Source organism: Elgaria multicarinata, chromosome 11 (assembly GCF_023053635.1).
Source record: "Elgaria multicarinata webbii isolate HBS135686 ecotype San Diego chromosome 11, rElgMul1.1.pri, whole genome shotgun sequence".
NCBI classification, from domain to species: Eukaryota; Metazoa; Chordata; class Lepidosauria; order Squamata; family Anguidae; genus Elgaria; species Elgaria multicarinata.
In genome coordinates, this window is record NC_086181.1 from 26,234,187 (window position 1) to 26,257,461 (window position 23,275).

Consider the following 23,275-nt stretch of genomic DNA (forward strand, 5'->3'; position numbering starts at 1 on the left):
GGAGATCCACCTGGGGGGAAATGACCTTGGGCTTCTGAACGGGAAGGCCCTGATATTGCAAGCAAGAGTAGAGGTAGAATTATACATGGAGATGTTGGCCAGATATGTGGATCGTATGGTCAAATATGCTGCCTCGGTTCCATTGGCGTGAGGGATGGGAAGCCTGAGGTTTAAATAGAGCTGTTAAAAGTGTAAAAAGGGAGAATAGATGGACCCTACAGGATCAACAGGGTTGGGTTTTTCCCCACCCAGTTATTTGCCTTCCAGACAAGAGTTTTATAGGGCAGACTGAGTTCAACTCTCCAATGCAGGGTATGATATTTTCCTGCAGGATCTGCATGTGGGTTGTGGGACTTCATCCCGGGTTGGTGGGGGAAGGGCACCTAAGCTGAGGCTTGGTTCCCTTCATTGGCAAGGATGTGTGGAAATTGGCTTTATTAGATAGGGATGGTGAGCACTCTGGCACCTTTATGGTGATTGGCATAGCTGGATGACCTGCTCCTCGGGGGCTACTCAGCCCCAGTGCCAGGATATGGTATGCCTTTGGAGACCCTCCTGTCCTCACCTACTCACTGTCAATATGGCAGTGGGCGGGGGTGTAGTAGGGTGGTCTCCCCAGACTTACAAAGTGTCACATAAGGAAGGAGCCGATTTACCCGACTCCTTGCTTTGGAGAGTGGCTCGCCCTTTATTACAGGCAAGTGGCCTGAGATAAGGAATTAATTCCCGCACTTTCATGTGCAGATCCAGGTAGGGTTGAATTACCAATAATTAATAAAGAGGCCCTGGTTAACCCAAGCTCTTGTGTCTGTGTCTTCATTCTCTGCTTCCTCCTCTACTCGCAATCAATGTATATCCTGGGAAGTTCATGGTAAAATAAAATGTTTAAGGCCTTCTTGAAAGCTTGCAATTAAAGCCATAAAATAACAAATGTTAAAAGTTTAAAAAAGGCAATTTAAAACCAGCTAAGTTAAAATCAATGGAAAACCTGTGTGAAAATATAAGTTTTCAGTAGGCTTTTAAAAGATGTTCCATGTTCCAGAAACAAACAAAACAGGTTGATGTTATTAAAAGGATAAACATTTCCTGTGTAAAAAATTACTTCCAAATTGAAAATGATATTTGAGGGGGGGAAATTCTATTTGACGCACACTACCTAAAGCATTATATAAAAGGTACTTCTATACTACATAATGAAATATTGTAAGACCAGTTGCATGTCTACCCTTTAGTAAGTCCTACTGTGATCAATGGGACTTACTCAAAGGTATAGGGTTTCAGGCTAAATTGATCAAGGTCATCTTCTCAAGATGGTCAGTCCTGTCATCAACCATGTCTATTTTGTCTCTGATTCCTGACCAGACTCTATTATTTCTGTTATCAATTTCATAAGTAAAAAATAAATACTGTGGGCCATCCCAAGCCACATGGTTCCTCACTTTCTATTCTTCTGGGGGTGGGGGTGGGGGTGGGGGTGGGGGTGTTGTTCAGATGTGACCAATAACCTTTCATCGGTAATTATTTTGTAATTATTCTCCTCTTCAATTATCTAAAGGGTAGTGATTAATTCTGCTGAGTCTCAAATCCCCTGAAGAATTTCAGTAGTCACTTGCAAAACTAACACCAAAGGATGTTATAAATATCACCAGTAACATAACGAGGTAGGGAGAGAACCAACGAATAGGCGAGGATCATGGATATGGAAAGAGAAACTATTTTCTGAATGTTTGGTTGTCAATGCAATAAACCAAACAACTATAGTACTACTATTTTACCATGGTAAACTTGCTGCTGATACTGCTTGCTAGCATGGGATGCAAAGCTCACATTGACAACTGCAGGGTTAGAGATCCTAACCCTCCGCTTCACAAGTATCATCAGTCAGGAGACCTCATCATTGGTGGCATTGCTACTTATGGTCTCTTTGTCTCCAGTCCAACAGCCTTCACTGAAGAACCCCCTCTAGAAATGGTGGATGAACTTACGTAAGGACTGTAGTTCATTTTAATCCCATTAATGGTACTATCAGAATCATCAGAGTATAAGAGAGTGATAAAGCTGTAGCATAGGGGCTTACTGGATTAGGCTGTAGGAAACATTAATATAATTAAGTGTCTCTATAGAAAATGTGTAGGTTTTCCAGCAGCTATTAAATCTTTAATAGTTCTCAGATACATTTTTTTTGTTCTTTTATGGAGCTGCTATATGGTTTAAGGGATTGTTTTCAGTTTTTAATGGTAGACAAGTTATAGTTTTAGGAGCTTGTTTGCACATCCCACAATGTGTTCCAAATGCAGCTATATTAATGGAAACAAATACAAATAAGTGTGAGTGCTTGGTTGGCTGCCTTAAAGTTTAAGATTAATATATTTCAGTTGGTTCCTTATCTCCCTTAATCTAGTTGCCAAAGTCCTTTGAAAAAGACCTCCTTGTCTGTGCAGTCACCGCCTTTACTTTTTCAAAAGGGATAGGATTCTGCGATAGCTACAATAAGGCAGAATCCCACTGTGTTATTTCTTTTCAAAACCATTCGCCTCAAGCCTGTGCAATGTGCTCATCTTGTTCCTTGGGTATTCCTACGCAATTTATATTTTGTTAAATAGTGTACCTAGATTTGATGTGCCACGTTCTCAATATTTCGGGAAGGTAGAGTGGTGTTTCTTTGCCACAGAGGGCACATCCATATAACAATCAGGAAGCAGAGCCTTAGCTAGACCTAAGGTTTATCCCAGGATCATCCCAGGGTCATCCCTGCCTGCTCCAGGGATCCCCTGTGTGTCATTTACATGAACAGGGATGACCCTGGGACGATCCCGGGATAAACTTCAGGTCTAGCTAAGGCCTAGGTTCCATCTACAGTTGTGTGAAAAAGAAAGTACACCCTGTTGGAATTGTATGATTTTACATATCAGGACATAATAACAATCATCTGTTCCTTAGCAGGTCTAAAAATTAGGTAAATACAACCTCAGATGAACAACAACACATGACATATCACACTGTGTCATGATTTATTTAACAGAAATAAAGCCAAAATGGAGAAGCCATGTGTGAAAAAGTAAGTACACCCTTACTGCTTCCATAGGAATTAAGATGCTAAGTAGCAGATAGGTGCTGCTAATCAAATGCCCATGATTAATTGATCATCAGCAAGTATGACCACCTCTATAAAAGTCAAAGTTTTTTCAGTTTGCTGGTCTGGAGCATTCAGGTGTGTGTTAACACAATGCCAAGGAGGAAAGACATCAGCAATGATCTTAGAGAAGCAATTGCTGCTGCCCATCAATCTGGGAAGGGTTATAAGGCCATTTCCAAACAATTGAAAGTCCATCATTCTACAGTGAGAAAGATTATTCAAAAGTGGAAAACATTCAAGACAGTTGCCAATCTTCCCAGGAGAGGACGTCCCAGCAAAATCACCCCAAGGTCAGACCATGCAATGCTCAGAGAAATTGCAAAAACCCCAAGAGTTACATCTCAGACTCTACAGGCCTCAGTGAGCATGTTAAATGTTAAAGTTCATGACAGTACAATTAGAAAAAGACTGAACAAGTATGGTTTGTTTGGAAGGGTTGCCAGGAGAAAGCCTCTTGTCTCTAAAAAGAATGTGGCAGCACGGCTTAGGTTTGCAAAGTTGCATCTGAACAAACCACAAGACTTCTGGAACGATGTCCTTTGGACAGACGATACCAAAGTGGAGAAGTTTGGCCATAATGCACAGCGCCACGTTTGGCGAAAACCAAACACAGCATATCAGCACAAACACCTCATACCAACTGTCAAGCATGGTGGTGGAGAGATGATGATTTGGGCTTGTTTTGCAGCCACAGGACCTGGGAACCTTGCAGTCATCGAGTAGACCATGAACTCCTCTGTATACCAAAGTATTCTAGAGTCAAATGTGAGGCCGTCTGTCCAACAGCTAAAGCTTGGCCAAAATTGGGTCATGCAACAGGACAATGATCCCAAGCACACCAGCGAATCTACAACAGAATGGCTGAAAAAAAGAAAAGAATCAAGGTTTTGCAATGGCCCAGTCAAAGTCCAGACCTCAACCCGATTGAAATGCTGTGGTGGGACCTTAAGAGAGCTGTGCATAAACAAATGCCCTCAAACCTCAATGAACTGAAGCAACGTCGTAAAGAAGAGTGGGCCAAAATTCCTCCACAACGATGTGAGAGACTGAAAACGATCATACAGAAAACGATTACTTCAAGTTATTGCTGCTAAAGGTGGTTCTACAAGCTATTGAATCATAAGGTGTACTTACTTTTTCACACATGGCTTCTCCATTTTGGCTTTATTTCTGTTAAATAAATCATGACAAGGTGTAATATGTCATGTGTTGTTGTTCATCTCTGGTTGTATTTACCTAATTTTTAGACCTGCTAAGGATTGTTATTATGTCCTGATATGTAAAATCATACAATTCCAAGAGGGTGTACTTTCTTTTTCACAAGACTGTATGCTTCCAAAATGTGTCTGTTGACTGCAGTAAAGAATATACATACCATTAAGGGAATTCTGATGAAAAGAAGCTCCCTTGTTACATGCCCTCTCACTTGTATTTGGACACTTTAACTTCTTTGAAACTTCTCAACACCCTTATTTGGTGAGTCAAACAATGATTAATATATTCAGGCCCACCTTATCATTGTCAAGTGAACCACAGAAGAATATGCATGCACACTCAATAACACACACAAACTGTATGCACGTTCCCGCCACGATATTCAGCATTCTTGACATGAAACCTGATTTCATTAAATCCAGATCTACTCATACTCAAAGAAGAACCTTTGAAATTAATGGAACTCAAATTAGTCATGACTCATTTCAGTTCCACTGGTATCAGCGGGTTGAACCTAACTATGAGTAAATCAGGATCCAGCCTATTGTTCCCTCTTTTTCGGTACCATTTCGTCATCAATTCCCTTTGGCAGATAATAGATGATAAATCTCAATAGTGTTGTACAATGCAACTGACATTGGGGATAGTCTGTTGGATCTTGTTATAGTCATACATAAGTGAGACAATGGAAATCAATCATGCTTAAGAATGTTGTGATTGACATGTATCATGTCTAACTTTTCTCATTGATTTTAATATGTCTACTCCAAGTATGACTAAATCCATATGTAAACCAGTGGATCTCTGTAGATGTTAAAGAGCATGTTGCCTCACAGTACTAAACCTTCCCTTAAAAGGAACTTTCTACAGAAATGTTGAGGACAGTGATGTGCTGAAGATGAACATTGATATAGTTTGATTTTGTTCTTAGTATAGGAGGTTAGTATTTAAGTCCTGTAAGATTACTAAGGATGTTGATCTGGAACAGAGTGGCAAAAATTAATGAATGGATGGAATATCCTTCTGTTACATAATGCTCCTTTTGTTGTAGCATAGTACTTAAGCATTACCAGCACATCCTGGCCTTGGCATTTGCAGTAAAAGAAATCAATGAAAACGCTCAGATCTTACCCAATATCACCATGGGCTTCCACATCTATGATAGCTATGACAATGCAAGGAGGACCTATCATGCTACAATGCTACTGTTGACTGCACTGGAAAATGTTGTACCTAACTATGTATGTGATATCCAGAATACACTAACAGCAGTTATTGGGGGACTGGATGCTGAAATCTCCCTATATGTGGCAAATATCTTGGATACCTATAAGACTCCACAGGTAGGTTATTTGGGGAACATGAGAATCTGCCACAACACTCACACTTTCCCTTTCCTTTCTAATTACATTTTGTCGTTTGGAAGCAGAAATGAGAATATTGTTTATGAATATCATATCCTCTCTCTCTCTCTCTCTCTCTCTCTCTCTCTCTCTCTCTCTCTCTCTCTCTCTCTCTCCTGTAGAGCCTTAAGTTTGTTTTGTAAACCATAGGTTTTTCTCATACAAAACAAACTTAAGGCTCTACAGTTTTCAACCAAAAAACAGGGAAATTGGGAGTTAAGGCTAACAAGCCTTAATGCCACATCCTCCCTAAGGAGGCAGAAAGTGCCAGTGAAATTGCCATTCTCCCAAAGCAGATATAAACCATGAGGACAGGATGGAGAATAGGATATGAAGAGTTGACTATGGAGTTGTGGAAAACTGATGATGAAGAATTTAGGGCCACCTCTCTTTTTTGTTTAGAGCAGCCCTTCCCCAACCTGGTGCCCTCCAAATGTGTTGGACTACAACTCCCATCATTGCAAGTCAGTATGTCTCAGGGTCAGGAATGCTCGGACAGCAGGATAGGTAACACTGTTCTATATCCTTACAAAATACAGGGGCTACCCAATATTTTTCTCACAAACATCTCGCATATGGCAGCATGATTGATAACAAAAGGGGCACTATATGTTTCAGATATAGAACCAGAGCACGTGCTGGCACTTTCAGGTTTTTGTCAATATCCTGCCGTTCAAATAACCAATCTGTGTCCCCCCCGCTTAAAATGTGTTTATACAAAATATACTGTTTACTCCCCACAATCTCTCCACAATACATCTCATCAGAGTGACAGAGGAACAGGAAAGGATTGGTTTGGGTCCCTTACTCAGTGCCTCTGATCGCAAAGAGACTGAGGATTTCCCCCAACTCTGTTACCCTTGAAGTTGAAAATAGATTTTATAACATAAGAAGGAAAACAGTGAATACCCCTTCCGCCGAGCTCTCCGACCCGGGTGGCTCTTTCGCCGGTGGGTGGCAGCAGCAAGGACGCGGCCGGATTCCCCAGCGAAGCCGCCAAGCCCAGAAACTTTTCACCCCGTCCCCGCGAGGGGTGATGTGGGGCCTCCTCCTCCTCCTCCTCCTCCGCCTCTTCTGGCCAGGGTAGGGCAGGATCTACACAATGAGTTTCAGGGCGCATTGCAGGCACACGCAAGTGCCTTCACGACGATGTGTAGATCCCCTCTGGCTATCTCTTCCAAGGAGATCTGAAGACTAGGTGACCATGGATCCAGAGGAAGGCTGAAAGAGATCTCTGCTGAGTTCTACACCCTGCTTCAACAGTGAGCAAGAAAGCAAACTGGCCTTGGGAAAAGGGAGCCCAAAATACTCTCAAAAAGCCAAAGGAAAACATAAACCAAAAGAGAAAAGATAACACTTCTTCTCTCAAAAGGGAGCCAAGAACCAGGCTGAGGCCTTAGCTAGACCTAAGGATTATCCCAGGCAAATGGAGGGGTCATCCCTGCCTGCTCTCGGGATCCCCTGTGAGTCATTTGGATGCACAGGGATGATTCTGGGACAAACCCCAGATACAGGCCTGGTCTAGCCATGGCCTGAGTCTGTTTCTCAGAAAGCCAGGGCTGCTTATAAACTAAAGTTTCAATCCATTCATTTCCACAGCTTCCTTGTGGAAGGATCTGAATCCAGGCTGCTTAGTGGTTAAAGCAAAACCCAACAATCATAAGGAATGATGATTCCAATAAGGAAATGACTGCCAGGTGGCCATTTTATCTTCAGCATACATCTATCTGAGGCAAGAGGGAGGGGGAGAGCGATGCTACGGAGCATGTGTCATGCTATGGGTGGAGCCGGCCCCTGTATTCACTCTAATGGGGCAAAGATTCATTAAAAATCAACCAAAGATATTTTTTTAAAAAAGAAAAGCCATTCCACCAACTAGAATGAAGGAGGAAGAAGACCCCACCACTGGATAAATTACTAAGGATTTCCTGACTTCAGAAATCATGAGCACATATATTTATCATGTTATCAGAGTCATTTTGATTCAGAAAGATTTTTCTTTTGTACTTTAAACTGCCCTCCTTCCCTCAATCTTTCAGCAATCTTCTTGACATTTCAAGGGTATGTAAAACCAACATTTCTTTATGGCACATGTAAATGTCAGCAAGATTGGTGAAACATTTTCAATTTTATGAACGTTAGAATGACACACACACACACACAATTACTGCTTTATAATGGCAGAATGTAGAATCTACTCATCGTTCTTAACTACATGGACACCGCAGTGTCCATATAAATATATCAGTCATAAATGAAAATACAATTTCAGTGCATTGTTAATTGGACAGCCATGGTGCTGAAATTGCTACAGTTTCACAAGCTTCATTTAAGCCATTCAGTATTTTAAACATCCCACATCTTAATGCATTTTCTTTCAGATGTACTTCCCAATGAGCAATACCCTAAACTGCCTCTAAGCCAATGCGAGTTCTCTTACACCAGTGAAATGGACCCTAGTACAGTAAGAACTGGCAGTTGCTGAAATAGCCCAGACACACTGACTTGCCCATTCCAGAAACAAGCACTGTAGCTCATTTCTGGTTCTTTCAGGAAATGCTCATTCTTGTTGCTCTAGTGGTCCATTCTATTGGTTCATGAACACTGCAGGATGCAACTCATTGCATTTGTATTGAAAATTGTGTATGCAGAATCCAATTCTGCATTGCCTGGTTCCATCAAAATTCTGGAAGGAAGGAAGACCATGAAAGCCCCACCCCACCCCAAACACACATACACATACACACACACACACACACACACACACACACACACACACAAGCACTGGAGCTAATCAGAGCTCCCCTCTATGTAATTGTGTCCTGCAGGGAATGTGGGTAATAATGCTAAATGTTGTTTGGCCCTCAAGATTCTTCCAGTTCTTTGACAGAATCATGTAAGACCTCAGATTTTGTGGAGACATATGAATGGGTGACAGCAGAAGCAACACTCACTCCCTCTCTCTCTTTCTGGGCATGTCTACACCATGTCTTATCCTGGGGATCATCCCGGGATCATCCCTGTGCATCCACATGATGCTCCTGGGATCCCGGAGGCAGAGAGGGATGATCCCTCCCATTTCCCCGGGATAACTGGGATGATTTTTAGCCTGATTTTTCCCAAGGTCTTGGGATTGTCCTGAGACCGTGGGAGGTGTGGACGGCTGTTCCAGGTTCGTCCCGCCTCCTTGTGAACAAACATGAGGAGGCAGGAACCAGCATGGGGCAAGGAGCTCTTCAGGTGCTCCGTGACCATTGGGGGTGGGAGGGGGAGCATGATCATGGTGTGTTTGTTTTTTAAAAAAACTTACTTTCACATTGGAGCGCTCAATCGTTCCTCCCGGGATGTCCAAAGGGGAGCCTCTCATGAGCAGAATACTGTAATATCCTTCCCTCCCTCCCAGAATGCCAGGAGGTGTAGACATGCCCTCTGTGTGTGTGTTTTCCTCAACAATGAATTGGAACACGGTGTAGACATACTTAAATTGGACACATTGAAATAAATAGGATCGAAGCCAATCGGGATTTCTTTATGGTCCATTAAATTCAATATGTTTAACTCTTAAGTATGAATAAGTCTGGATGCATCCTTCCACTGAGGCCTTTACCCTTGAACTTGCTAGATGGCTGTAGGACAGTCAGTATTCTCTTAGAACAGAGAGCTACATTCTGTTCCCAACCAGATGCCCATTAAATCTATTTATTATTATTATTATTATTATTATTATTATTATTATTATTATTATTATTTTATTAAAAATGACTCTATAAATGCTGATATGATTTTCTTTCCCTCTACCCAAAATCTTTCCTTAGCTCATCTATGGCCCTGCCCCCTTGATGAACACAAAAACTCCAGGACTTCCCTTCTACCAGCTGGCTCCTCAGGAAGCCATTCAGTATGAGGGGATTCTCTCTTTGCTTCTCCAGTTCAGGTGGACATGGATTGGGATTGTTATTATGGATAATGATAATGGAGAAAGATTGCTACAAGTGGTCAGTCCGTTGTTTTCTAAGAAGGGTGTCTGTTTTGACTTCATAGAAAGAAGCCCCAAAATAAGTTTGGACAGTAAAATTAATGACGCATTTCTACAGGGGGCAAAAATACTTGATAAAATATTGGGCAGCAAAGCCAATGTAGTGGTAGTCCATGGAGAATCTTATTCCATGGCATTTTTTCTCTTCCTTTCATATCTATCAGAACAAGAGGTCACGTCAAAAGAAGTGATAGGGAAAGTATGGATAGTAACAGCTCAGGTGGAGTTCACGTCATTTGTCTACCAAAAGAATTGGGATGCAGAAATATTCAATGGTGCTATATCTTTCCGAAGCCATTCCAGTGACCTAACAGGATTTCAGCAGTTTCTTGAGATGAAAAACCCTTCTAGCTCTAAAGAAGATGGTTTTATCAGAGATTTCTGGCAACAGGCCTTTGGCTGTGTATTCCCAAATAATATTGTGGGCAAGTCAGATGGGGACATTTGCACAGGGCAGGAGAAGCTACAGAGCCTTCCTGGATCATTCTTTGAAATGAGCATGATTGGACACAGCTATAGCATCTACAATGCTGTCTATACTGTGGCCCATGCCCTACATCATGCCATGTCCTCTTCCAGAGCCAAACTTGATGTAATGATGGATGGAGTGGAACCGAAACTTTACAATCTACAATTTGAGCAGGTAATGGGCTGAAGTTCCTCATGGAACAGTTCCTCATTGTGTTTTATTCTCCCCCTCCAAATCATCTTAACATATTCATCTTCCTTCCCTTGCCCTAACCAAAAAAAAAGAAAAAAGAAAAAAGAAAAAGAAAAAACAGAATAGACCACATTTCAGTCAGTCATTATCCTTTCCTCTTGGTGGTTTGAGTATATATTTTATAACTAGTGTAGGTTATTATTTTAATGATTCAGGTAGTATCCCCTTATGCAATCCCTGTGTCATATAGGATAATCAGTTCCCCAGAAGCATTCTCCAGATCTGGCCTTAAGAGTGGGCAAGATTGGTGGTCACCCAGTGTTCCAATCTTATTTGGTGGTGAGGCAAGCTGAGCTTAGTAGCTTCTTTCCTCCTCCTCCTCCTCCTCCTCCTCCTCCTCCTCTTCTTCTTCTTCTTCTTCTTCTTGCCACTGGGAAGTGGAATGCAGCCACCCATTCCCTCACTGAGCTGCCATTTTGTGTTAAAATGGTGGAGCACCCTTTTTCATAAATGGGCCCTTCTGAGTAACATTACAGACATTGCCAGCAGCAAACCTCAACTGGATGCCTGTGCCACTACTAAAGGTTACCAAGCACATAGAACTTCAAATAGTGTAAACACTATAATTTCTATAGAAATAACAAAGCTGTAAGATGTCAGCTAGATTTTTTTATGTATTATTGTTCTTCATTCTTCTTAAGGAGGAAACATAATGGATATTCTTGTCATAAATCACCGACACTAGAGAGAGATAAGCAGGCTGGAAACATCAACAAACAGTCTGATGTTGAGAGCCAAAAGTATCCGTCAGAAACCAGGTCAAACAGTACTGGGTTCAGGAATGAGCCAAAGAGTGGTCAGAATCTGGCCCAAGATCAAGGGCCTTGCTAGACCTACCTGCAAATCTGTGCGGGAGGAGAGGCCAGCCTGTGCTAAAAGTAGCATGGGCCGATGCCCCTGTCTACATGTAAGATGTGATGGGCTGCAGGAAGGGCACGTCGCGTCCGCCATTTTTTTCTTAGTTTAAAGGGACCATGTGCACAGGAGTGCACCAATGATAAAGATTAGGGGTGTGCACGGACCCCCCGCTCCGCTTCACTTGCAGATCCGCCATTTTCCGGATCGGGCCGCTCCGCCCCGCCCCCGCTCCGCCCACTTCCGCTCCGCTCCGCCCGGAGCTCCGGATCCGGATCCGGAGCTCCGTTTCCCCCCCCCCATAGGCTTGCATTGAAAGCTAAAAAATTATACAACTTTTTTTCTGTTCAAGTTAGAAACCTCATGTTTGGCACCATGACACCTCATGGGGATATACACACGCACGCCAAGTTTCAAAGCAATCCCATCATCCCCTGATTTTTGGGGAATTTTTGAAAATCGGGCACCCCACACACAACATCCCTGCGAGGTGGGCAGGGGAGGAGGGAGGGAAGGCAGGCAGGCATGCAGCTGGCATTTCTGGGGGCATAAGGAAGTGAGCCAAGGATAAGCCAGTAATGCATATAAAATGGAATAAATCAATCAATAAACAAAGGAGGGGTGGAATTAAAAGCAGCAGTGTTGCTCAATAAACAGCAAGAAGAATTTTTTTTAAAAGGCTATATCTGTCTTTTACCAGCAATAGGGGGACGTGCCCGGGGGAGGGGGAAGTAGCTGCCAGTTCAAGACACTGACAGCCACCAACAGCTCTGAGAAGAAGTAAAACGCTCACTTCGACTCAGAACAGGCATTGCTCCACCACTGAAAAGTGACCATTCACTTCAACTCATGATAGGCATTGCTCCACCGTTTTACTCTCTTTGGAAGGCTCTAATGGCCTTCCAGTGCAGGAGAGAGTGGGGGCACGTCCACGATGAGATGCCCTAGGGGAGCTCATCCCCTTGCACCACATCGATTCAGTTGTTCACCAAGGTTAGGGTGGGGAGCAGTGCTGTGTTTCTATCTCTTATTCTTGGCTTAGTATATGATTTCAGGTTGTGTTTGTGCATTTGGTGGGGCTACTGTGTTAAAAAACACGGGGAAAAGCCCGTTCAGATGAAGAAAGAGAAGTTTCCCAGAATCCCAAGTTACCTGTTTTGCCTATGCCCTCCTCCAACTTTGGGATCATCATGACCGGGAGCTGACTCTGCCCCTCAGCCCTTTGAAAAAGGTATTTTTCCCGCCGATTTTTTAAAAACTTCTAGCCCGCGACCCGTACGATGCAGAAAGTTGAGAGTGGTCTCAAAATGACCCCCATCCACGACTCTCTGTGCACAAGAATTTTCAGAATGATAGCTTAAACCCCCCCCCAGTTATCCCCGATTCTTTCCCTCAATGCAATCCTATGGGCGAAAAGCCGAAAACGCCGTTTGAGCCGCGCGGTTGACCCGATTTTCACAAAAATATAGCCCGCGACCCGTACGATGCAGAAAGTTGAGAGTGGTCTCAAAATGACCCCCATCCACGACTCTCTGTGCACAAGAATTTTCAGAATGATAGCTTAAACCCCCCCCCAGTTAGCCCCGATTCTTTCCCTCAATGCAATCCTATGGGCGAAAAGCCGCAAACGCCGTTTGAGCCGCGCGGTTGACCCGATTTTCACAAAAATATAGCACGCGACCCAGACAACGCAGAGAGGTGAGAGTGGTCTCAAAATGACCCCCATCCACGACTCTCTGTGCACAAGAATTTTCAGAATGATAGCTTCAAAAACAACGTAGTTATGCGCGATTATTTGCCGCAATGCAATCCTATGGCGAAATGTTTTCAAGATGGCGACCGGAGCGCTCCACCTGAACTAGGAGCTCCGAAAAATGGGCGCTTCTCTTCGCCTTGCTTCTAGGGGGTCCGCGGTCCGCTCCTACTCCGCCTCTGGGTAAGGCGGAGCAGGCCAATCCGCTACTGCTTCTACGCTCCTAATCGGAGCGGAGCACATCCCTAATAAAGATAGGCTTTTTTAAAAAAAGGTTCCCCACTCCCCCTGCCCCCAATTCCCCCACGACGTGATCTCCGATCCCACCTGCCTGCCCGCAATCTCTGATCCAACCCCCACCCACCCACCTACCCACCCATGATCTCTGATCTCCCCCTGCCCGCCCGCAGTCTCCGATCCCCCCTGCCCGCAATCTCTGATCCCCATGCCCCTGGCTCTGTTCCCCCCCAGGCTCCTTTTTCCCCCATCTCCACCAGGCTCCGTTTCCCCCCATCTCCCCACCCTGCCTTGATGGCCGCAGCGCTCCTGTGGAGCACTGCACGCCGTCCGCTGCTTTTTCCAGCTACTCGTGAGTAAACGCGGTAGCTGGGAAATGCAGTGGAACAGGTTACATGCCCGTGGTCTTGGGCTCAGCCTAAGACCATGGGAAATACCGGGCCGGAAGTGGTGCCGGTTACCCCTCCCTGATCCTGGGATCCCCTGTGCATCATCTGGACACACGGGCCAGCCCGGGGCTCGTACCGGACTACCCCGTCATCTAGCAAGGCCCCAAGTTTTCTTCAGACAAGGTTCAGGAACTGGTCTGCAAGGAACAAGGGCAAAGTCATGGAAGAATAACAATTGCTTCCAGCACTGCTCAGGGTCCCTTGCATATCTTAAATTCATATGTTTAATGTGATTTTATACTGTAAGCCTCTAGGCAGGGTATTGCTGTTTTATTTCTATATTCTGTACAGAACCAAGTACATTGTTGGTGCTATATAAATAACAACAACAACAACAACAACAACAACAACAACAACAACAACAATAATGGTGGTGGTGAGTGAATGCAGTCAGTGTGTTTGCCTGCAGCCAGCTTTTGCCTGTTCTTGTGAAGGGACACTCCCCACACACTCCCAGGCTCAACTGTTCTTCCTTCCCACTCTAGTCCAACCTGAGGTACAACAATTCTAAAATAAAACATACTTACTGAAAAGGTAAGAACAGCTAGAAAACAAAACTGCTGCTCCCAGTTTGTGGAATGGCTTCCACAAATTCGTCAACTTAACGGCCTTTCAGAATTTAAGAAAGCCATAAAGGCTGATCTCTTCCGACAGGCCTACCCAGTTGAATTCTAAATTTGCCTTTTAATAATGTGTTGCTTTTAATAATGTATTAGTTTTAAATGTTTTAATTAGTTATATTAGGGGTGTGCACGGACCCCCCGCTCCGCTTCACTTGCAGATCCGCCATTTTCCGGATCGGGCCGCTCCGCTCCACCCCCGCTCCGCCCACTTCCACTCCGCTCCGCTCGGAGCTCCGGATCCGGATCCGGAGCTCCGTTTTCCCCCCCATAGGCTTGCATTGAAAGCTAAAAAATTATACAACTTTTTTTCTGTGAAAGTTAGAAACCTCACGTTTGGCACCATGACACCTCATGGGGGTATACACACGCATGCCAAGTTTCAAAGCAATCCCATCATCCCCTGATTTTTGGGAAATTTTTGAAAAGCGGGCACCCCATTCACACCCCTTTCCATAGCTCCGTCAATTTGCACGTTAGAAACCTCAAACTCGCCACCATGAAAACTTATCCAGGGATACATATGCATGCTGAGACTCAAGGCAGTCCCATCATCCCCTGATTTTTGGGGAATTTATGAAAATTCAACACCCCTTTCCATAGCTCCGTCAATTTTGCACGTTAAAAAAAACCCTCAAACTCACCACCACGAAAGCTTATCCAGGGATACATACGCATGCCAAGACTCAAGGCAGTCCCATCATCCCCTGTTTTTTGGCGGGGCTTAAACCTGCAAAATTTGGAACTTCCAAAACTCCAAGTGAGCACAGGAAGGACTTCTCCCCTGAGTCAAAGCCACACACACACAACATCCCTGCGAGGTGGGCAGGGGAGGAGGGAGGGAAGGCAGGCAGGCATGCAGCTGGCATTTCTGGGGGCATAAGGAAGTGAGCCAAGGATAAGCCAGTAATGCATATAAAATGGAATAAATCAATAAATAAACAAAGGAGGGGTGGAATTAAAAGCAGCAGTGTTGCTCAATAAACAGAAAGAAGAACTTTTAAAAAAAGGCTATATCTGTCTTTTACCAGCAATAGGGGGACGTGCCCGGGGGAGGGGGAAGTAGCTGCCAGTTCAACTCAAGACAGCCACCAACAGCTCTGAGATTAAGAAGTAAACGCTCACTTCAACTCATAACAGGCATCGCTCCACCACTAAGAAGGAAACGCTCACTTCGACTCATAATAGGCATTGCTCCACCGTTTTACTCTCTTTGGAAGGCTCTAATGGCCTTCCAGTGCAGGAGAGAGTGGGGGTACGTCCAAGATGAGATGCCCTAGGGGAGCTCATCCCCTTGCACCACATCTTTTCAGTTGTTCCCCAAAGTTAGGGTGGGGAGCAGTGCTGTGTTTCTATCTCTTATTCTTGGCTTAGTATATGATTTCAGGTTGTGTTTGTGCATTTGGTGGGGCTACTGTTTTAAAAAACACTGGGAAAAGCCCGTTCAGATGAAGAAAGAGAAGTTTCCCAGAATCCCAAGTTACTCGTTTTGCCTATGCCTTCCTCTAACTTTGGGATCATGTGATCATGACCGGGAGCTGACTCTGCCCCTCAGCCCTTTGAAAAAGGCATTTTTCCCGCCGTTTTTTAAAAAACTTCTAGCGCGCGACCCGCATGACGCAGAAAGTTGAGAGTAGTCTCAAAATGACCCCCATCCACGACTCTCTGTGCACAAGAATTTTCAGAACGATAGCTTAAAAACCAACCCAGTTATGCCCGAGTCTTTCCCTCAATGCAATCCTATGGGCGAAAAGCCGAAAACACCGTTTGAGCCGCGCGGTTGACCCGATTTTCAAAAAAATATAGCACGCGACCCGCACGACGCAGAGAGGTGAGAGTGGTCTCAAAATGACCCCCATCCACGACTCTCTGTGCACAAGAATTTCCAGAACGATAGCTTCAAAAAGAACGTAGTTATCCGCGATTATTTGCCGCAATGCAATCCTATGGCGAAATGTTTTCAAGATGGCGACCGGAGCGCTCCACCTGAACTAGGAGCTCCGAAAAATGGGCGCTTCTCATCGCCTTGCTTCTAGGGGTCCGCGGTCCGCTCCTACTCCGCCTCTGGGTAAGGCGGAGCAGGCCAATCCGCTACTGCTTCTACGCTCCTAATCGGAGCGGATCACACCCCTAAGTTATATGGTGTTTGCATTTGTGTTGTATCCTGCCTCGATCCAGAGGGAGAGGTGGGTAACAAATAAAATAATAATAATAATAATAATAATAATAATAATAATAATAATGTTATCTGTTAAACCTGAGAGAGTTCTGCTGTGTTGCACAGTTGATTGCAACCGCTCAGAATAAGGTGTTTTGAACTGCTTCAATTGGACGTTGGCTGCAATGGAAACACAAGGGCTGAGAAATCAAGGTTTTGAGTGTTGCCATTCTCAATGGACTTCACACATGCACCAGGGTCTATAAATCCTCTGCATGGCCCTGGCAAAACCAACTAGTGGGGCAACTTGTCACTAGACGCACTCCTTGGCCAGGGTGCCATTCATGCTAGGGCCAGCCATAACCTTCACCCAGCTGAAAAATAAGCTCATTCAAGAAAAAGAGAGATGTATACTCGGGTGTTGAATGAAAATTGAAATATTTAATAGTAATCTCCTCAGTAAAAATTATAGAATAATGCATAGATTTTTTTAAAAAAGGCAAATTGACGCGTACAATAGCTCGACGTTTCTTAGGTCCTTCATCAGGAGCTGTATCGTCGTCAAGGTTCTTTATATAACGAATGCTGAATATCTTTCCCTGTATTGTCCTTAGGAGGACTGCTTTAACTGCAAAAGATACTGATGCTATTGTACGCATCAATTTGTCTTTGTTAAAAATGAATGCATTATTCTATAATTTTTACTGAGGAGATTACTATTAAATATTTCAGTTTTCATTCAACACCAGAGTATACATCTCTCTTTTTCTTCAACTATCATTGGTGTTTTGTCCCCTTGTCCACTTCCTGAAAAATAAGCTAGCCAGAACTTCATTCTTCTGGTGCCATTTGAGTGACAAAATATACATTACTTTTTTTTTTTTTTAAAAAAAAGAAGGACCTAGCAGCTGCACTTCCCTGCTCCCCTATTCCTGCTGTACAGAGGATGCAGGAGGACAGATCTGGATCAGAACCATAACATGAGATTAGGGGGCTTTTGAGATACAGATGAAAGTCCTTACTCTAAAGTGAAGGTGAGAAAATGATATGGATGATAGATCCTGATTTCAAGTTATGTCCTTTTTGGCCCAAACAGACCTAAATTCAGTCTTTTCTAAATCCTTACATTTTCTTTTTCACTCTAGCTCCAAGCATTTCTAAAATGGGTCTCATTTAACAACAGTGCAGGGGACAAAGTTTCCTTCAACCGGAATGGGGAGGTAGTCACTGGATTGGATGTGATCAATTGGATTATCTTCTCCAACCATTCATTTCATAGGGTGAGAGTGGGGAGGATGGATCTCGAGGCTCCCCATGGTCAAGCATTCACCATTGATGAGAAAGCCATAACATGGAATGGCTTGTTTAATCAGGTAGGATTCAAATGTCAGCTAATTGGAAAGAGACCTTATTATAAATGAGGAACTTTTCTAAGGTCTACCATAATTTTATTGGACAATAACAAACATTTAAAAAGGAAAGATAACATGTGAATTTATGAAACATTTAAACAGCTACAGAGTTCTGCTCTCCTAATAACTTTGTTTACCAAGAAATTGCTGCAATAATTTTTAATGGGATGATAGTTATATTTCTAACGTTTTGAACAAGTCTTTTACAGAAATTAGAGGTCCTGAAAAATCCAAGAGTGCAAAGTAATTGCAGCATGGTACATCCTGGACCAAATGCCAGTGCTTATAGATAATGTGTTTGATTCACTGAGAAAGATGGTTAAATTCTAGAGACCAAAACAATTTGTAGCTCCTAGTTTTAGCATGGCGCTGAAACAGAAACTGTCTGCTGTTTGTATTTACTCTAGCACTGAACAAATCAAAGAAAAGTCTTGGGAAACCCTTATCTAAGAGTTCCCAGATGAAAAGATCCATGTGTGTTTTGTACATAGTGTCATGTCTAACCCTACTGCTCCTGTTTTGGAAGAAGGTGTGTCAGGTAATCAATCAGAATCAGATTCAGAAATAGAGGAGGCAGCGCCAGACACTAGCCAGCCTGTACCAGTGGGGGAGAAAGCTCTCATGGGCGATTCACCAGCTGGGAGTCAGCCCTATCCAGAGCTTATCTCCTCAAGGCCAAATCCTACAGACTCAGGGGGGAGTGAGGGTGCTTCCAGCAGCAAGTGTTCCAAAACACTAACTGATGCTAGAATCTGCAGGAAGCTGAAATGCATGGCGTGAGAAGAAGCTGGTGAGAAAGTCGGAGAGATTAGGCCAGAACGGACCATCACACCAGGTGCTTTGAAGTTACGGGCATTTGAGAAGAAACTTCTTTCTCTTCTTAGTTTGCATAATGTTGCCTCAGGTGTCATTTCCAAGAGGTAGCCTTTATTCAGGTAGAAGAGACATTTGTTGTTTAATAAAAGATTTATAGATTACTTAGCAAGCCTCAACTTTTGCCTCCAATCGAAAGTACAAGCGTGCTGAGAGACACGACACATATAGTGAAATGCACTGTACTGTTTCTTTTTAAAAGTAGAAAATGACCATAGGGAGAATGAGTTTCAAATGCCTAGGATTATTACAAGACAAATGTATGGATCCCAAACTTCTTATTCTTTCATTGCATTGTTTACCAAAGGGGAAATTAAGTTTCAAATGTCTAGAATGGTCAATAGAAAAAATGTAGGTAAGATTTCAAGCTCCTTATTGCTTCATTACATTGTTTCTTTTTTTCATTTTTCAAATAGTCCCGACCTCTTTCTCAGTGTACTGAGAGTTGCCAACCTGGTTCTCACAAGAAAATGAAGGAGGGGGAGCCATTTTGTTGCTACGATTGCATCCCATGCCCAGAAGGGAAGATTTCAAACCAGGAGGGTAAGAAATATATATATATATATATATATATATATATATATATATATATATATCAGAATTATAAGAGCAGAATAGCTATAATCCAGACAAATGTATAAAATAATTTATACATCAACGTATTTTTTTCCTGAAATTGATCAAAAGATAAAATAAGGAGGGCCTGGAAGAAAGCATAAAGAATCTGGCATTTGTCTTGGACTGAAAGTCTTTGAGCATTTCTACCCAAGACTCATGATTTGTCAGTAACATTATTTTTGCTGATCTTTTGCATGATGTCAAACTCCAGGGCCACTGCCAGCTTTTTTGCCATTATAGCATCTTCATTTTAAAAACAAAAAATGTGATAAGCATTTTTATTGTGCTTTGACATGTGATATGATAACTATCCCATGATTTTCCTGAAACTTTGGCATGTGAATTCTGGGTAGCCAATTGGTGGGTGGTTCTTGTGAAATTAAAAAGAAAACACACCTTTCAAATTTGGTGTCCAGCTTCCGTACTACCTGGCATATCAAAATGCATTTTCCTTGGCCATTGCTTCATGGGAAAGTCTCTTTTTTTTTTTGGTCATTCATGGCCATTGATTCATGGGGAAGTTGCTTTTCATCATTCATGCCATTATCAACTTGACAGTTGCAATCTATTATGCCTGGACCTGTCTTTGAGAACTGTTAATAAGCTTCAACTAATGAAGCTAAACAGGGTCAGCCATTCAGGCAGTTTGCTAGGCAAAATCCCCAACAGCCACAGGGTAAGAATGGAAGAGTAGGGAATATCTCACACACATATATTGGTCAAAAACAGACTTGGAGCATGTTGAAATAATCACTGTACAATTTGATGGTTAGAAACCATTGGTGACTGTGTAGGTAGTTGCCATCACTGACCTCAGTAGACTTGAAGAGGAACTTTACTTTTAAAGGGCTCCGTACCCTCCAACAGCTGCATAATACTAAGCAATGTGACTTTCACTGACTTTTTTTACTGCATTTGCCACCTAAAACTAAGCTCTGCATTTGCTAATATAAATACATAATTATACAATAAAATGTCAGATTTCTTTTTATTTCTCCTCTACCTACTCAGGGACCTGTGTTTATTGTCCAAGGCAAGAGACCATACTGAGCTGCAGCTGGCCTTTATGTTCTCAGAAATGGGGGGCACCTAGAATGCAAGGTATCTTCTTATACCTGCAACACTAACAAGTGACTCATTCACTCTCCAATAACTTTTAAAAAGTATTTTACAGACCTCATAGTCACTAGTTCTGAACTAATCTGTTTCTCCCTCCCCCCCCCCGCCCTTGGCTTTGATACCATCTCGCCTGAGGAATTTGGCATTCCAGCCTCTAAAGAACTTGAAAGAATGCACAATCTTTTGTGGCATTAGAGTTAGTCCTAATTAAGGGGTTGCCTAATGCTACATATGGGATCCTTCAACTTTTGCAGAAAAACAAGATGTCACTCTTTAATAATTAGGGCACACAATCATATTTAGCAGGGCACTCTGATCTCACCTGACTTATGACAGCACTGTGCTTAAAATCCAAGATGCTGCTTTAGACCTACAAAACTCTCAACCATTTAAAACCCACTGCAGCACATTTCAAATTATCAGCACTGAATATATGCTGCATTTTTAAAAGAGAATTGGGCCACATCTACACCATGCATGATATTGCACTATGAAAGTGGTATATAATAGTAGGGTGACCATATAGAAAGAAGGACAGAGCTCCTGTATCTTTAACAGTTGTATAGAAGAGGGAATTTCAGCAGCTGTCATTTGTATGCATGCAGCACCTGGTAAAATTCCCTCTTCCTCACAACAGTTAAAGCTGCAGGAGCCCTGCCTAGTATGATCAGATACAAAAGAGGGCAGGGCTCCTGCAGCTTTAACTGTGTGAGGAAGAGGGAATTTTTTCTAGTGTTGCATGTATACAAATGACTCCTGCTGAAATTCCCTGTTCTATGCAATGGTTAAGATACAGGAGCCCTGTCCTCCTTTCGACATGGTCACCCTAATAAAAAGCAGGAGCCACACTACATAGTGGTATTGAAGTGCACTGACAACTGTAGGGGCTCATAGACACATACCATATACCATTTTCATACTGCTTTCATAGTGCTGTATCCTGCGTGGTGTGGATTAGCCCTTGTTCTCTGTGTGAGAATAACAGTCATGGCAATTCAGCCAGGTTCATCTCATGCTTCTGAAATCAATGCCCCATCCTTTCTTTTTCAGACATGAATGACTGCCGTAAATGCACTGAGGAAAACTATCCAAACGAAAAACAGGATGCCTGCGTTCCCAAGACTGTAACCTTCTTGTCTTATGAAGAACCTTTAGGATTTAGTTTAGCATCTTTTGCCGTCTCCTTTTCTTTGACTACAGCTGTGGTCCTGGGAACCTTTACGAAGCACCACAACACTCCCATTGTCAAAGCCCACAACCGGGACCTCACCTACACTCTCCTCATCTCCCTCCTTCTCTCCTTTCTTTGTGCATTGCTGTTTATTGGCCGTCCTCAGAAGGTGACCTGTCTCCTCAGACAAACAACGTTTGGCCTCATCTTCTCAGTGGCTGTTTCTTGTGTGCTGGCAAAAACCATCACGGTGGTTCTGGCTTTCATGGCCACCAAACCAGGTTCCAGGATGAGGAAGTGGGTGGGAAAAAGACTGGCCATCTCCATTGTACTTTTCTGCTCCCTCATCCAAGCAAGCATCTCTACTTTCTGGCTGGCAACCTCTTCACCTTTCCTAGATATGGACATGCACTCAGTGGCTAAAGAAATTGTACTGCAGTGTAACGAACAGTCCATGACTCTGTTTTGTTGTGTTCTGGGCTACATGGGTTTCCTGGCAATGTTGAGTTTCACCGTGGCTTTCCTTGCAAGGAAGCTCCCTGACAGTTTCAATGAAGCCAAGTTTATCACTTTCAGCATGTTGGTCTTCTGCAGTGTGTGGTTATCCTTTGTTCCATCCTATCTGAGCTCTAAGGGAAAATATATGGTAGCCGTGGAGATCTTCTCTATCTTAGCCTCCAGTGCTGGGTTGTTGGTTTGTATCTTTTACCCCAAATGTTATATTATAGTGTTGAGACCTCAGCTGAACACAAAGGAACAGCTAATAAAGAGAAAAGATGGAAGAAATGTGTAAGAGTCTGTGTCCTTTGCTATACTTTGTAATCTAGACATGTACGTGTATATAAATAGCAGGATATTTGTAAGAGTTTCCCCTCTAAGTATCTGCCCTATATAAAACTTCCCAATAGGACTTCTATTTCTCCTAAGATAAAAAAAAATTGAAAATAATAATAAAGAATTGCCTAAATGGAATTAATCCTGCGTGTACCCCCACTGTTTGCCCCCTTAATTTGCCTTTCAGCAGTTGTTTTTCAAACCTTCACTTCAGGAACATGTTCTGGAGTCTCCAATGAACTTGTGCTCACTTGCAATGTAGCCCCTCCATACCTGCACTTTAATCTTTCTTGGGTCTTGCAGCCTCAATCTTCGCCTGGATCTACACTACTGCTTTAAAGCACTTTATAACAGTTTTATAGCGCTTTAAAGCAGTTAAAGCGCTTTATAACTGTTATAAAGCGCTTTAAAGCAGTAGTGTACATCCGGCCTTCTTCCTTTAATAATGGGATGAAATCCTAAAGCTCTGGATTCTAAGAGGACAAAGTAATTACTTATTGACCCTCGAATTCCCCTATGTGCTTTCATTTAGATTAGACAGAATGATACCCATTTGTAAAGGTTGATTTATGGATACTACAGAGATGGACTGGGGGTAGATGGGCACTAGGACTCTTATGCTCATGAGATGACCAAAATGTAGGAATGGGTGGACATGTTGAGGT

The 23,275-nt window shown here is 43.0% G+C and overlaps 1 protein-coding gene across 1 annotated transcript; it reads left to right on the top strand.

Annotated features, from left to right (window-relative positions):
* The first annotated feature begins 1,809 nt into the window (after positions 1–1,809).
* LOC134405598 (vomeronasal type-2 receptor 26-like) lies at positions 1,810–22,569 on the top strand. The gene is made up of 6 exons (XM_063136838.1): positions 1,810–1,985; positions 5,403–5,694; positions 9,570–10,433; positions 17,729–17,956; positions 19,285–19,411; positions 21,656–22,569. Exons 1-6 carry the CDS (start codon positions 1,810–1,812, stop codon positions 22,567–22,569), a joined length of 2,601 nt encoding a protein of 866 aa, XP_062992908.1.
* Positions 22,570–23,275: the final 706 nt, after the last annotated feature.